Source organism: Lepidochelys olivacea (assembly GCF_965140295.1).
Source record: "Lepidochelys olivacea isolate rLepOli2 genome assembly, chromosome: 17".
NCBI classification, from domain to species: Eukaryota; Metazoa; Chordata; order Testudines; family Cheloniidae; genus Lepidochelys; species Lepidochelys olivacea.
Window position 1 is genome coordinate 23,354,116 of NC_140427.1, and position 17,370 is coordinate 23,371,485.

Sequence of the window (17,370 nt, forward strand, 5' to 3'; positions counted from 1 at the left end):
ACTGTATACAGAACAAAAACACGAGCAGACTTGATACGTGGATAAATATATTAGTAAATAAATATATTTCTGAGCACATCACCGTATTCAGACATCTTTGTTTCCATCTCAGACATAAATATACAGATTTGCATATATAAAAAAACTATTCTTCCTTTTTGGTTTGTAATTTACCCAAAACACCCAAGAGCCTTGCAGAACAGACTCAGCAAAAACTAAAAACCATGTTCACATTTCAAAAGGATCTGAGCTTTACAAGACGAAGGAACAGAGGGTTCTTTGCATGAATGAAGGAGGCTACAGACACAACTCTGGGAGCTGTGCCCGCTTTGGGTTCCTCTCAGTGACACTGGCTGTCCTGGGAAGAGGATATAACTCAGCTGCCTGTGAGCTCTGGGAAAGTGCTGAGGGTTCAGTAATGAGTAATGCTCATTTGAGAAGCTCTGGCGTTCACTTCTACTCCCAGCGGGGTCCTCCACTCTCTTAGGGCAAGGAAAGAGAGCTTAAAAACTGAACCCCTGCCTTGGACAAATACTACAAACATTCAATGCTTGATCCTGAGAGCTGCTGAGCACCTGTACATCTCCTTGAAGTTACAAGTCCCTTTGGAGTTGCAAGTGTTCAGCACGTCAGGATTATTTTTCATTGATTCCAAGGCCAAGGAATCTATTCCTCCTCCTATTTAATGGTCCCTTGGAATAACTCTTCCAGGCAGAGCTCTTCCCCTTCTTCCCATCTGATAACCTATATGGACAGAACTGCAAACCCTTCCCCATCTAAACTACTCCCTAGATGTGCTCTCCATGTCCAGAGGGATCCTGAGGCCTTGATAGGTTGGTTTTGTGAAAGAAAAGTAGCAGCATAAGGCCAGGAAATGAAAACACTTTAAAGTGGGAGCTGTCCAATGCAGCCCACCTAATACTGCAGTACAGAGCAGCAGGGGTCCTTTACTACTGAGCACACATTCTACTGAGCCTGGGGCTTATGCCAGTCAGAGTCCTCCTAAAGGAAAGAGATGAATACTATTGAATAAGAGACCTAGTCTTTCAAGGTGCCAAGTGGGCTCAATTCCTGCAGCCATCAACGGGGGTTTAGTTCTGGGGTGGAAGTCCGCAGCGTGCAGGATCCTGCCCTTGGTCTGAAAGCCGCTTGGAGTTCAGGACCCTCCTCTTTGTTAAGTCAATTGAACAGCATTTGGCTGGGACATGTGATGAACTGCATAAGAAGAGCCATAGGCCAGCATGCACTGTAAGCAGAACCTTGGGAATCTAGGCCAGAGCCTGCTTTTACTTCTAGTTTAGTGGTGACCTGCGAGGGGGACTGGGCTTGTGTCCTTTTCTTTCTTCTTTATGATGGAGAAAGAAAGCCTGAAAGGTTTAAGATACAAATCTGTTTGTTTTTGCCCTTAGAAATCCAGACCCTCTCCATGATGAAAGACTTTGCAGTTGGCTGAAGAATTAGTGAAATGGTGATATCACAGGAGCCAACAGAATGAAAGCAGACCAACTGGGGGAAGAGGTTTTGGTTAGACTATTTACAACAGTGTTATTGGTTAGCTGTTATTAACACCTGGATAATTTCAGTGGCAATGGACACTTGGGCGACAGGAAGCCATTATTACTGATTAAGGAGTTCAGAATTCACAGTAAACTTCCCTGGGATCCACTCCAAAGGTCCCACATCAAAGAACACAAGAGTTAGACCAAGATCCATCCAGGGCAAGGCCCTGTCTCTGACAGGGGCCAGCCCCAGTTGCCTCAAAGGAAGATGTAAACAGGGGTGGCAAGTTATATGGGCCTGTGGTGCCCGTGCTCCAGGAATACTCAGGGCCCGGGGGCCCAGTTCCACCAATGTTCGGGGCCGGGTCTCTCCCCCGGCCGTGCCTGCTGCCCTGCATGCCTCCCCCGGAGCGTCTCCCAGCCCCGCCTGCTGCCCCCGGGTGATTTAAAAGGGCTGGGGGCCCCCGGCCACCGCTGCCACCACTGGCAGCGCAGCGGGGCTGAGGCGACTTCCTGCTCACCCTCGCTCCATGCCACTCCCAGAAGCAGCCGGCATGTCCCTGTGGCCCTAGGGGTGGGGGGTATCTCCCTGCACTGCCCCCGCCCCGAGCGCTGAATCCGCAGCTCCCATTGACCAGGAACTGTGGCCAATGGGAGATGCGGGGGTGGTGCCTGCAGGCAGGTGGCGCGTGGAGACCCCCAGACCCCCACCTAGGTGCCACTGCCAGAGGGGTGCGGGTTGCTTTCGGGAGCCGCCCGAGATAAGCACTGCCCCCTCACCCTCTCCCGCACCCCAACCCCCCGCCCCAGCCCAGAGCCCACATCCCACACCCAAACTCCCTCCCAGAGCCCGCCCCCCGTCCCTCCTCCTGCACCCCAACCCCCTGTCCCAGACCAGAGCCCGCATGCCACACCCAAACTCCCTCCCAGAGCCCGCCCCCCGTCCCTCCTCCTGCACCCCAACCCCCTGTCCCAGACCAGAGCCCGCATGCCACACCCAAACTCCCTCCCAGAGCCTGCACCCCGCACCCCCTCCCGCACCCAAACTCCCTCCCAGAGCCTTAGGCAGGTGTGTCGGGGGGTGGAACTTGGACCCATTCTGGGCACCACCAAAAATTATACAAACCTGCCACCCCTGGGTGCACACACCTCACGGTAGCAGCTGTGGGAAAATCTGCCCCCACATCAGGTCTCGGCCTGGTCTCTCCTACAGTAGAACATCAGAGTTTACGAACTGACCAGCGATCCACACACCTCATTTGGAAGCAGAAGTACACAATCAGGCAGCAGCAGAGATAAAATAATACGTTTAACACAATACTGTGTTAAACGTAAACTACTAAAAAAAAGGGAAAGCAGCATTTTTGTTCTGCGTAGTAAAGTTTCAAAGCCGTATTTTGAAATAACAACCATAATGTTTTGTTCAGAGTTACAAACATTTCAGAGTTATGAACAACCTCCATTCCCAAGGTGTTCGTATCTCTGAAGTTCTACTGTAGTTAGAAACTGGCTTCAGCCCTGAAGCACGGGTGGGGGGACTAATATCCCTTCCCGCATTCTCATTAGCATGAGAACTCTGGGTATTTCTCATGTCCATATAACTGTCCAACCCCATTCTGAATCTTGCTAAATCCTTAAATGACTTTTTGTAGCAGCGAGTTCCACCGATTAATTATGCATTGTGTGAAAAAGTATTTTGTTTGATCAATTTTGAATATCACACCTTTTAATTTCATCATATGGCCCCTTGTTCTTGTGCTGTAAGACAGGGAGAGCAGAAGATCCCGATTTCCCTTCTCCAGACCATTCATTAGTCTGATCTGTCTCCTCTCTAAGGTAACAATCCCAATCTTTCCAATCTCTTTTCACATGAGAGTTTTTCCAGTCTCTGTTCATTCTCATCACCCTTGCCCTCTGAAACCCTCCACTTCCACAAAATCCTTTCTGAGAGGGCTGATCAGAGCTGCACCATGTCCAGGGGAAGCTGCACCAACTGAGTTCTATAATGGCATTATAATAGCTTCTGTATTATTCTCAGTGCCATTCTGTATGCATCTTGTTTGCTTTTTTGACCACAGTTGCATACTGAACTGAGGTCAAATTTAATATGCATATCTTTCTAACAAATCTGCTCTAGCTCAGTTCTAGAGCAGTGTGATTCTGGAACAGCCTTTCAAGAGGAGTAGTGGGGCCAAACAACGTCACTGGTTTTAAAATGTAGATTGATACATGTATGAATGGGATTATCTGACAGGGTTGGCTGCGATAGCTGGGGACAGGAGTCAAAGACCCGGAAGGTCCTTTCCAGTCCTATGTTCTGTGTTCTTATGTTCCAATAAGAAATCATGGGTTTGATGCAGGACTCACTGAGTGACATTCTCTGGCTTGTGTTATACAGGAACCCAGATTAGATGATCATAATGCTTCCTTCTGGCCTTAATACTTGTGAATCCATGAATTCCTGGATTTCTAAGGTAAATGCAAGCAACAAGAAAAAACCCTCCTTGTTTTTTCCAGCCATCTGCCTCCACCAGAAAGAAGCTAGAACAGGACACAGCTGATTTTGAAGAATTCATTTGCAGGTCACTGAAAACATCTTAAGATTCCAGAAATGTTAGCTGGGGCTCTCCTGAGCATTTACTGTCCCAGGTGCTTTCCCAGGGACTCCAGTGTGCGTCTCACTATGCCAGGTGATGATGATGGCAATGATCATGATGAGGAAGGCAGGAGGAGGACTCCTGCTGGCTAATGGATTAAGAGGACAGTCTCTCATTTCTCCATGATTCCCATGCTTTCCAGAAAGATGCTTAGAGAGGCTTTGAAACATGCACTGTAAGTGAGCTACTGAGCACAGTTATAGGGCTGGCCTTATAACTACTTTGATAATTAAGCTAGGACTGAAGTGATGAAAGAGGAATCCAATAACACTTCCATGTAACGTAATGGATTCTGAGAAGATTCTCAGCCCCAGTTCTTTCCTGGAAATGCTAGCAGAATCTGGAATGTCCTCACTGCTCCTCCAGATAGATCCTAGGATAGGCAAAATTACAAGTTGTGCCCACCCTGGCCTCAGCTGAAGGATAGTTAATTGCCAAGTGGCAGGGACCCTCAATTCCCATTGCAGTCAGTGGAAGCATCTTGCAGGGTCAGGACCTAAGAGAGCTCCTGCAGTGTAGAAATGGAAGAGAGTATCCTGTGCTTAAGTTTAAGCTTAAATAAGAGTATTCAGGGTTAGTGAAGTAGGCTGGCCTGACTTTGACCTAAGTGAGGAAATGAAAAAGGCAGGAGCTATTTGGTTATATAATGTCATCTCTTCAGCTTTTAGTCTCACAGGTCTGCCCATTTCCAAAACATTTCCAAAAGCCTCCAAACTCCCACAGGTTTGTGACCATGCCAAAATACCAGTTTATGTCTACCCAGCAGGCTCTCCAGATAACGAACATTGGACACAGGGTTGGAATGAATAAGTCCATGCCCCCAGAGTGCCTTCTGATCAGTGTGTGCTGTCTGTGCCTTAAAAGGAGAGAGCAGTGGTGGTTTTGTGTGACCACAATATGGTAATGTGGGCGGGGAGCAGGCAGGAGGGGGCATCATGGAGGTTACCAGCACATTTTGTTTCTCAGTGTGGGGCAGACTAGGACTGTTACTACGCTACCTGCTCAGAGATACAGGAAATAAGTCACTGATTCCAGTTCTTGTTCATTTCCTGAATGTTTTGTCCACTCTGGCTCTCTGTAGTATGCAGATGAGTTCATCTTTCATTAAACAGAATGTTCGTACACATCTTGGATCTCCTCCTTGGATCCTGCATTCAAAAAAGAAAACATAAGTCACAGGTATTCCAGCCCCCAAGGCCCAGCTCCAACGGGTCTTGATCCAGAGATAATACGGAGAACAACAAATGCCCCCAGGTTCCTGCCAGCATGTCCTGGGGGAACCTTCCTGTCCCCACATGCATAGTCAGTCTAGCCTTCCCAGGTAATGAATAGTCCAAGCTACAACTAAGGATAAAACAAAAAGTGCTCTTATAAGTACCTGGTTCACTCAGAACTTTTTGAAACCACTTACCATGGATGTGACACTTTCCAGGCTTTGCGCCAGCATCAAAGGGGTTTCGGTTGTTGGTGTTTTAGGGAGGCTGAGTTTGTTTTAATTTGAATAAAATATATTCAGCCATTTTTGGATTATTAGTGATTGACAATAACAATTATTGTATACCCAGAGAGCCCCGACCACACCCTCCATGCCCTGGGCTGTACAGCAGAGTAAACTTGACTGCAGTACAAGGAGTACACAAGTTCTTTGGGTGCGGGTGCAAGCGGGTGTGTTGTGTGTCAAGAATGTACTGGGGGAAGCTACATGGAAAGTTGTGTAATTGTTTCTGAGTTGACAATGAAGTCAAGCCCCAGCAGAGGCAGAGTTTGAGCATGAACTCCAGGCTTGCGTGCTCTGCTGAGGTAGTGATAGGGCCCGACAAGTGCCTTTCTCTCTGAATTATCCAGGCACTGCATGGTTTACATAGACATGTTTCAGCCTATGGTCTGCTCACAGACTATTTGCCAGGACTATCGCTTCAAATATTCACTATTTCTGCTGTGTGACTAGGCACATAAATCACATGGGATCGTTTCTCCCCCCTCACTGAGTGACTCGCAAATCATAGAAGATTAGAGTTGGAAGAGACCTCAGGAGGTCTTCTAGTCCAACCCCCTGCTCAAAGCAGGACCAATACCAACTAAATCATGCCAGCCAGGGCTTTGTCAAGCCAGGCCTTAAAAACCTCTAAGAATGGAGATTCCACCACCTCCCTAGGTAACCCATTCCAGTGCTTCACCACCTTCCTAGTGAAACAGTGTTTCCTAATATCCAACTCAGACCATCCCACAAGGCGCTCTCACAATAGATACACAAGTATGTCCAGAACAAATGCACATCTGTACGAGTCTTTACAACATTCTCCTTGCCCCAAATTTATTAAGAATGAAAGGAAACAGTTGCTTGTCTGAATATTTGTGGAAAGTTAATACAAAAGGTTGTGAAACCTATCACATCAAATTCAGTGTCTACAAATACTTCATTGCTTTGGAAATGGGACCAGACAGATTAGAAATACAGGCAGAAAATAAGCAAATAAATTTAGCTTGAAAAAAGAAGGTGCTAGATTTGGGAAGATTAATCCCAAACAGTTGCGATGCAGAAGGACTGTTCTGTCTCTGCATATATGTACATAAATAGGTAATAGATAAGGTGCCAGTAGGTAGTGCTCAAAAATATGTAGCACTGTTCCTGGGTTTTGCAGGACCAATAAAACCTGTTGTTAAGCACTGCAGATTGTTTCTCATGTGTAATATTTAAATGCAGTTCGCAATGTGGAGTTAAAAAGTTTTTACTTGTCTAATTCTACTTTGTGGCTGACCAGAGGCCCTGAGTCACTTTGGCAAAGGCCTTGAGCAACATTCCACGCCCGTCTGCAATGCCAGTGCATGAGGCTGTCTGTGAAGCAAGCATTCTGCAGCCTCGTGGACAAACGCTGAAGCAGCTGCAAGGCTAACATTCTGCAGTGTCCCATTAGTGTCGTCCCAGGACAGTGAAGTATCCACACACAGTCCAGCTTCACAAACCAGACCAGGAAATAACTGAAACACTGTTAAGTGCTTCTGCTTTGGTCAGAATCAAGTGATAAGCTGCAGCTATTACAAGTGATGGATGATGTAATGATCTGCAAGGTAGCAGACAGTTCCAGCAAATAATCAATATGGGGATTTTTGTAAAGGTCTTGGATTTTCCTGGAGAATATCACTTGGAAATCAGTCCTAAGCTGAAACTGCTACATGCACCACACAGTGAAGAAAGAACTTAAATACTAGCTTGACAACTTTCTGGAGAGGGGAGTCTAAAAAAAGTGAAATGATTGACAGACTGGACACCAGTCCAGTAGCTATTAAAATACTACACAAACTCTGGTATTCACCCCATACACCTCAGTGAAGCTCTAAAACACTCCCATTGTACTTTCTTAGCCACTGGAGGGATCCTGCCCAGCCTCACAAGGGAGCTGTTCTGTTCAGACACCACAGATGGCTTCTGGCAGGTAAAACGTGATCAGAAAGCAGCTCTTTGACAAACATCTGGACTTCTTTAGGCAGATATAAATGGCAGGGAAGGCCATTTGGCATTTCTCTGTCTCCAGAAGAGCACCAGGGATGTCACCACAAAGTGCTAGAGGGACTCACGGAATTGATGTAATTGCAAATGGCATATAAGGGCTTGTCTACACAGTGCCACAGTGTGGACTCTGGGGGTATGAATTGCAGTGCACACTAAAAATTTGTACTGTAACTGCCCCATGTAGACCCTGCTGTCATGAACTAAAATGTACCTTGTTTGCATTAACATAGTCCTGTTTCAAGCAGGACTATTTTGGCTGTAGCGGATTGGTTGTGGAGACGCCCTCGCAGACGCTAATGCTGATCATGATCATATCCTGATTGCACTGTTCAATAGAGAATTTCTAGTGAGCCTGAAACTGAATAATAAAAAGTGAGTCTGTGCCTGTCAGCTGTGCCATGTATCAGACACCTTTGAATGTGCCATGTATCAGACACTGCTTGACTTTAGCAAAGCTTTTGACACGGTCTCCCACAGTATTCTTGTCAGCAAGTTAAGGAAGTATGGGCTGGATGAATGCACTATAAGGTGGGTAGAAAGCTGGCTAGATTGTCGGGCTCAACGGGTAGTGATCAATGGCTCCATGTCTAGTTGGCAGCCGGTGTCAAGTGGAGTGCCCCAGGGGTCGGTCCTGGGGCCGGTTTTGTTCAATATCTTCATAAATGATCTGGAGGATGGTGTGGATTGCACTCTCAGCAAATTTGCGGATGATACTAAACTGGGAGGAGTGGTAGATACGCTGGAGGGGAGGGATAGGATACAGAAGGACCTAGACAAATTGGAGGATTGGGCCAAAAGAAATCTGATGAGGTTCAATAAGGATAAGTGCAGGGTCCTGCACTTAGGACGGAAGAACCCAATGCACCGCTACAGACTAGGGACCGAATGGCTAGGCAGCAGTTCTGTGGAAAAGGACCTAGGGGTGACAGTGGACGAGAAGCTGGATATGAGTCAGCAGTGTGCCCTTGTTGCCAAGAAGGCCAATGGCATTTTGGGATGTATAAGTAGGGGCATAGCGAGCAGATCGAGGGACGTGATCGTTCCCCTCTATTCGACATTGGTGAGGCCTCATCTGGAGTACTGTGTCCAGTTTTGGGCCCCACACTACAAGAAGGATGTGGATAAATTGGAGAGAGTCCAGCGAAGGGCAACAAAAATGATTAGGGGTCTAGAACACATGAGTTATGAGGAGAGGCTGAGGGAGCTGGGATTGTTTAGCCTGCAGAAGAGAAGAATGAGGGGGGATTTGATAGCTGCTTTCAACTACCTGAAAGGGGGTTCCAAAGAGGATGGCTCTAGACTGTTCTCAATGGTAGCAGATGACAGAACGAGGAGTAATGGTCTCAAGTTGCAGTGGGGGAGGTTTAGATTGGATATTAGGAAAAACTTTTTCACTAAGAGGGTGGTGAAACACTGGAATGCGTTACCTAGGGAGGTGGTAGAATCTCCTTCCTTAGAGGTTTTTAAGGTCAGGCTTGACAAAGCCCTGGCTGGGATGATTTAACTGGGAATTGGTCCTGCTTCGAGCAGGGGGTTGGACTAGATGACCTTCTGGGGTCCCTTCCAACCCTGATATTCTATGATTCTATGAAAAGGCCCTTTGCATTTTATCTTCAAAGGACCAGACCCTTTTGGTCTTCTCCAAGACTGTTTGTTTTCTGTGCTGAAAAGATGAAGGGAAACCCCAGGTCAACAGAGAGGCTGATGAAATGAGCTTTGTAGTACATCAATTTGTGCTACAAGGCAGTCAAATTATAATGACCAAATAATAGGGAACATTCCATGAGAGTTCTGGCAGCTTTAGGTGCTTCTTTATAAAATGTCCCCATTGCAGACATTTGTAAAGCTACCACTTGGGGCATCTAGAATGGATGCTTCTTTCAGCAAAGGCCTCTGCTTGGTTATGCGTTACCTAGGGAGGTGGTAGAATCTCCTTCCTTAGAGGTTTTTAAGGTCAGGCTTGACAAAGCCCTGGCTGGGATGATTTAACTGGGAATTGGTCCTGCTTTGAGCAGGGGATTGGACTAGATGACCTTCTGGGGTCCCTTCCAACCCTGATATTCTATGATTCTATGATTCTTCTGCAGACTAAACAATCCCAGTTCCCTCAGCCTCTCCTCATAACTCATGTGTTCCAGACCCCTAATCATTCTTGTTGCCCTTCGCTGGACTCTCTCCAATTTATCCACATCCTTCTTTTAGTGTGGGGCCCAAAACTGGACACAGTACTCCAGATGAGGCCTCACCAATGTCGAATAGAGGGGGACGATCATGTCCCTCGATCTGCTCGCTATGCCCCTACTTATACATCCCAAAATGCCATTGGCCTTCTTGGCAACAAGGGCACACTGCCGGCTCATATCCAGCTTCTCATCCACTGTCACCTCTAGGTCCTTTTCCGCAGAACTGCTGCCTAGTCATTCAGTCCCTAGTCTGTAGCGGTACATTGGGTTCTTCCGTCCTAAGTGCAGGACCCTGCACTTATCCTTATTGAACCTCATCAGATTTCTTTTGGCCCAATCCTCCAATTTGTCTAGGTCCCTCTGTATCCTAACTCTGCCCTCCAGCGTATCTACCACTCCTCCCAGTTTAGTATCATCCACAAATTTGCTGAGAGTGCAATCCACACCATCCTCCAGATCATTTATGAAGATATTGAACAAAACCGGCCCCAGGACCGACCCCTGGGGCACTCCACTTGACACCGGCTGCCAACTAGACATGGAGCCATTGATCACTACCCGTTGAGCCCGACAATCTAGCCAACTTTCTACCCACCTTATAGTGCATTCATCCAGCCCATACTTCCTTAACTTGCTGACAAGAATACTGTGGGAGACCGTGTCAAAAGCTTTGCTAAAGTCAAGATACAATACATCCACTGCTTTCCCTTCATCCACAGAACCAGTAATCTCATCATAGAAGGCGATTAGATTAGTCAGGCATGACCTTCCCTTGGTGAATCCATGCTGACTGTTCCTGATCACTTTCCTCTCATGTAAGTGCTTCAGGATTGATTCTTTGAGCCCTGCTCCATGATTTTTCCGGGGACTGAAGTGAGGCTGACTGGCCTGTAGTTCCCAGGATCCTCCTTCTTCCCTTTTTTAAAGATTGGCACTACATTAGCCTTTTTCCAGTCATCCGGGACTTCCCCCGTTCGCCACGAGTTTTCAAAGATAATGGCCAATGGCTCTGCAATCACAGCCGCCAGTTCCTTTAGCACTCTCCGATACAACTCATCCGGCCCCATGGACTTGTGCACGTCCAGTTTTTCTAAATAGTCCCTAACCACCTCTTTCTCCACAGAGGGCTGGCCATCTATTCCCCATGTTGTGATGCCCAGCACAGCAGTCTGGGAGCTGACCTTGTTCGTGAAGACAGAGGCAAAAAAAGCATAGAGTACATTAGCTTTTTCCACATCCTCTGTCACTAGGTTGCCTCCCTCATTCATTAAGGGGCCCACACTTTCCTTGGCTTTCTTCTTGTTGCCAACATACCTGAAGAAACCCTTCTTGTTACTCTTAACATCTCTCGCTAGCTGCAGCTCCAGGTGCGATTTGGCCCTCCTAATTTCTTTCCTACATGCCCGAGCAATATTTTTATACTCTTCCCTGGTCATATGTCCAACCTTCCACTTCTTGTAAGCTTCTTTTTTATGCTTAAGATCTGCTAGGATTTCACCGTTAAGCCAAGCTGGTCGCCTGCCATACTTAGTATTCTTTCGACACATCGGGATGGTCTGTCCCTGTAACCTCAACAGGGATTCCTTGAAATACAGCCAGCTCTCCTGGACTCCTTTCCCCTTCATGTTAGTCCCCCAGGGGATCCTACCCATCCGTTCCCTGAGGAATTCGAAGTCTGCTTTCCTGAAGTCCAGGATCCGTATCCTGCTGCTTACCTTTCTTCCCTGTGTCAGGATCCTGAACTCAACCAACTCATGGTCACTGCCTCCCAGATTCCCATCCACTTTTGCTTCCCCTACTAATTCTTCCCGGTTTGTGAGCAGCAGGTCAAGAAAAGCTCCCCCCCTAGTTGGCTCCTCTAGCACTTGCACCAGGAAATTGTCCCCTACGCTTTCCAAAAACTTCCTGGATTGTCTATGCACCGCTGTACTGCTCTCCCTGATGAGACCTCTCCTTGATGAGCCTGTGATCCAAATATGGGTGTACTGATATCCCCATCCTTCTCAGGCAAGTTACCACTACAGATAACAACTTTATGAAAAGTCTTGGCACTGGGGATAGGCCTGTACTGGTTGTGGTTTCAACCTACCACAAACCTGAGGTACTTTCTGTGTGCAAGATCGCTAGCACCATGAAAGTAGGCATTTTGAAGGACGGGAGGCACAAACCAGTCTTCTGGATCTAGAGTTGGAATGATCACTGCTACAGTCACCATCCAAACCTTATGCATTGAATGAAGGTATAGATTGTAATCGAGTTCATTGAGTAGCCAGAGGTCTGGAATGGGTCTCTGTAGCAGGGTGGTCACCTGCTTTCACCTTAAAGGGCTTAAAACAGCCCAAGAGAAGGCTGTGGCTGGGAGCAAGCAGTTCCCAGGCTGATTGGGGGAAGCAGGCTCAGCTGTGGCCATGCCCCAATCAGAGCTCAGCTGGCCCTTATAAGAGGGCAGTGGGCCGGGAGCAGATGGACTCTCTCTCTGCCTTTAGAGGGAGAAGGGCCTGGCTGCTGGGGAGCATACCTGGGTACCTAAGGGTAGGCCAGAGGACCTGGGGAGCTCCGACCCAGAAACCCCCCAGGCTGTAGGCCTAGTGGAAAGCCAAAAAGGGTACTGGGGTTGCAGGGGGCAGCCCATGGGTAGGCAGAGGCAGCAGGTCCAAACCTCCCTTGCCTGTGATGATTGGCTTATACACTGCCGTCTGCCCCAGTGTGCGGGGGCTCAATGGTGACTGGCAGTAGCCAAAGACTGAGGCGAGGTGGGGATAGTGGGTGGGGGTTCCCTGGGGAGGGGAGACCAGAGACTGTGGGGGTACTGCCAGGGGGCAGCACCCCAGGGAAAGGGGCATCAGGCTCTGGGAGGGACACAGGGGCCAGTGGCAGTGAGACACTGGCCTGCAGAGGGCACTCCAGAGGCTGGAAGAGCTAATTCCCTGAGAGACCAGCAGGAGGTGCTGCAGGGGTGAGTCCCGCCCTGTGACAGTCTCCAACCTCTTTCCTTCTTGAGGAAATATTTTTAATAGAAACCTTTCTGTCTGTAACATGCATAAACCTCTTCTATAGTTTCAAGAGTGAGGAGAGTATTGACCTCTTGGATGAGTAACCTCTTGTGAGAAGGGTCCCTGAGAATCGATGAGGGAGGGAGGTGGAGTGTAGAACTGGATCATATAACCAAACATTAGGATTTCTTGGACTCATTCCTCTAATGTTATGAGGTTCCCAGAATGATGATATGTAAAGAGAAGGTTTCCAATGGGTGTTAGGACAAAAGATTAATAGGTTCCAAGGCCAGAAGGGTCCATTGTGATCATCTAATCTGACTTTCTGTATGACATGGGCCAGAGACCTTACCCAAAATGATTCCTAGAGCAGACCTTTGAGAAAAACTTCTAATCCTAATTTTAAAACAGTTGGTGATGGAGAATCCACCAGAACACTTGGTAAATTGTTTCAGTGGTTAATTACCTTCACTGTCAAAAATTTATATCTTATATCCAGTCTGAATTTGTTTAGCTTCAACTACCAGCCATTGGATTATGTTTCTCTTCTAGATTGAAGAACCCGTTATTAAATATGTATTCCCCATGTAGATACTTATAGATTGTAATCAAGTCAACCCTTAACCTTCCTTTGTTAAACTAAAGAGATTGAGCATTTTGAGTTTATTGATAGAAGGCATGTTGTCAAATCCTTTAATCTTCTTGACAGGTTTCAGAGTAACAGCCATGTTAGTCTATATTTGCAAAAAGGAAAGGAGTACTTGTGGCACCTTAGAGACTAACCAATTTATTTGAGCATGAGCTTTCGTGAGCTACAGCTCACTTCATCGGATGCATACTGTGGAAAGTGTAGAAGACCTTTTTATACACACAAAGCATGAAAAAAAATACCTCCCCACACCCCACTCTCCTGCTGGTAATAGCTTATCTAAAGTGATCACTCTCTTTACAATGTGTATGATAATCAAGTTGGGCCATTTCCAGCACAAATCCAGGTTTTCTCCCCCCCCCAACCCTATTACCAGCAGGAGAGTGGTTTTGTGTGTGGGGGGGGAGAAAACCTGGATTTGTGCTGGAAATGGCCCAACTTGATTATCATACACATTGTAAGGAGAGTGATCACTTTAGATAAGCTGTTACCAGCAGGACAGTGGGGTGGGGGGAGGTATTTTTTCATGCTTTGTGTGTATAAAAAGGTCTTCTACGCTTTCCACAGTATGCATCCGATGAAGTGAGCTGTAGCTCACGAAAGCTCATGCTCAAATAAATTGGTTAGTCTCTAAGGTGCCACAAGTACTCCATTTCTTTTTTTAATCTTCTTGTAGCTCTTCTCTGAACCTCTCGAATTTATCAACATCCTTCTTGAATTGTGGGCACCAGAAGGGGATAGAGTATTCCAGCAGTCATCGCACCAGTGCCAAATACAGATGTAAAATAACCTCTCTACTCCTACTCGGGATTCCCATCTATGCATCCCAGTGTCACATTAGCTCTTTTAGCCACAGCATCCCTCTTTAAGCTCATGTTCAGCTAACTACCACAATCCCCAAATCTTCTTCAGAGTCACTGTTTCCCAGAATAGAGCCCCCCATCATGTAAGTGGCCTACTTTCTTTGTTCCTAGATGTATACATTTATATTTAACCATATTAAAATGCATATTGTTTGCTTGTGCCCAGGTTATCAAGCTTTCCAGAACACTCTGTATCAGTGACCTGTCCTCTTCATCATTTACAGTGCCCCCAGTTTTTGTGTTATTGGCAAACTTTATCAGTGTGTCATCAGCAAACTTTATAAATGAGTCATCAGCAAACTTTATCAGTTTGTTTTTTTCCAGGTCATTGATTAAAATGTTAAATAGTGTGGGGTCAAGAACCGATCCCTGCAGGACCCCCCTGGAAACATGCTGCTGGCTGATGGTTCACCGTTTACAATTATATTTTGGGACTTGTCAGTTAGCCAGTTTTTAATCCATTTAATGTTTGCCAATTATCTGGACCTACTGATTTAAAAATATCTAACTTTGGCAGCTTCTGTGTAACACCCCCAGAGATACTAGTGGAATGGAGGGCGTTATCAGCATCATATGATGCGACTATATCATCTGCTTTTTCTCCAAATACAAAACAGAAATATTTATTGAACATTTAAGACTCTTCTGCATTATTATTGACAATCCTACCATTTTCATCTAGTAATGGACCAATACCATTGTCAGGATGCTTTTTGTTCCTAAGATATTTAAAAAACTCTTTTTAACTCTGCTGCTCATAGATTGATTTCTTCCTCTGCTTCCCTTATTAATTTTCTACACTTCCCAACTTCTGATTTATATTCATTACTATCAACATTCCCTTTCTTCCATTGGTGTGTGTGCGTGCGTGTGTGTGTATATATATATATATATATATATATAAAAATTTTCCCCTCTAAACCAGATTGGGTTTTATAACCAGCACAGCCTTCTTCCTAAGTTGCAGAATTATGGCTTTGTGAGAATCTAGGAAGGTGTTCTTAAATGGTTCCCAGTTATCATTCACAGATTTCTGATTAAATTCTTCCTCCCAGCTGAGTTAGCCCATAATTATTTTCAGCTTTGTGAAACCAGCCCTATTCAAGCACCAAGTATCTATAATTATTGGTCTGGACTTTATTCTGTTTGCACATTATAAATGTGATCAAGTCATGATCACTTGTACCTAAGCTACCATTAATTTTAAGTTCTGTGATCAGATCCTCTTTATTTGTTATGACAAGGTCTAATAAAGAATTCCGTTATGTTGGCTGCAACACTTTTTGAGTAAAGAAATTGTTATCTGTAATGTTTAGAAATTCCAACAATTTTGCTATTACTTTTGGAGTCTTTGGCTAGCTGTTCTTCAAATTCTTTTTTGGCCTTTCTAATTATATGTTTACACTTCATTTGCCAGTGTTTATGATCCTTTCTGTTTTCCTCACTAGGATTTAACTTCCACTTTTTAAAGGATGCCGTTTTACCTCTCACTGCTTCTTTCACTTTATTGTTTAGCCATGGTGGCACTTTGATTCTTTTACTATGTTTTTTTAAATTTGGGGGTATACATTTAAGTTGAGATTCTATTATTGTGTCTTTAAAAAGTTTCCATGCAGCTTTCAGGGATTTCACTTTTTGCACTGTACCTTTTAATTTCTGTGTAACTAACCACCTCATTTCTGTGTAGTTCCCCTTTCTGAAATTAAATGCCACAGTGTTGGGCTGCTGTGGGGTTTTCCCCACCACTGGGATGTTAAATTTAATTATATTATGGTCACTATTACCAAGCGGTCCAGCTATATTCACCTTTTGGACCAGATCCTATGCTGCACTTAGGATTAAATCAAGAATTGCCTGTCCTCTTGTGGGTTCCAGGCCTAGCTGCTCCAAGAAGCAGTTATTTAAGGTGTCAAGAAATCATGGTATCATGAAATTTAAGGTATCATGGATCTCAGTTTGTCAGATGGGTATTTTCACAAGTTACTGCAAAATGTGAATATACCACATCCTCCACATAACAGCATACATGGTAGAAGGACAAGGACGATTCTGCTGACACAGCCATTGTTTCCTATGAGCAACTAGGGAGCAGTTGCCCTCAAGGGATGGCCCAGGTGCTTCAGTGTAACCACTCGCTAAGGCAGTGGCAGGGTTCTCCCATTGGCGAAGGGACTCCTCTTGCCCAAGAGGCAGTAGCTAGGTGGAAACAGAAGAATTATCCCATTGACCTAACGCTGTCTTCACCAGAGGTTAGGTTGGCTTAACTACGTTGCTCAGGGTTCGTAACACCCCTGAGAGACATAGATATGCCAATGTAGTGTAGACCAGCCCTAACGGAGCAAGGCCCCAAACCCATTGAAAATTGGGCATCCTAACTTTTAGGCTCATTTGGAAATCCCAGTCTACAGCCTGATCTATCCTACAAAGTTGGAGCAACTTACATCAATTTCTTTCGCAATCGGATCCACATTTGTCTCCCCCAATGTAAGCACCCTGTTTCCTTGATGCAATATCACTACCTCCTCAGACAATGCAGAGCCAAAGTCCACCTACTTCCGTTGACAAAGTGCTAGTGTAGACACTGTACCACCTGTGTTGATCCTAACAGTGCTCCACTAGCTGTCCCACAATGCTCCTGTCCCCACAAGAGTGGTCACTATAGTCACAATTTTGCACTCCACTGCCCAGGGACCACAGATACCAGATCCCCACCTTTCCCCTTTAAAAACCTCCGCATGTTTTGAAATGCCTTTTTCTGGTTGCCTGCCTTGGAAAGCACACCTACTAACCCACATTTGTAAGCATCTCACCATGCCAGCTCGGCACAGACAGAGCTATACTGAGACATGCTCTTGCCTACAAGTCCTGGATCTCCTTGGCCTGTGGGGAGAAGAGGCTGTGTAAGCCAGTTAAGGAACAGCGAAAGGAATCTAGACATCTATATGCACATTGCACAGGGGATGCCATACTTGGCACAAAAGGAACAAGCAGCAGTGCCAGGTGAAAGCCAAGAAA

General features: G+C 45.9%; 1 protein-coding gene across 1 annotated transcript in view; it reads right to left on the reverse strand.

Moving 5' to 3' along the window:
• Positions 1 to 2,512: 2,512 nt before the first annotated feature.
• RNF43 (ring finger protein 43) overlaps positions 2,513 to 17,370 on the reverse strand; it is a 127,718-nt gene continuing 112,860 nt past the window's right edge. The window contains exon 9 of the mRNA XM_084650967.1: positions 2,513 to 5,304. Coding sequence (XP_084507093.1) covers positions 5,261 to 5,304 — 44 coding nt within the window. The 3' untranslated portion in view covers positions 2,513 to 5,260. The remainder of the gene's footprint in view (positions 5,305 to 17,370) is intronic.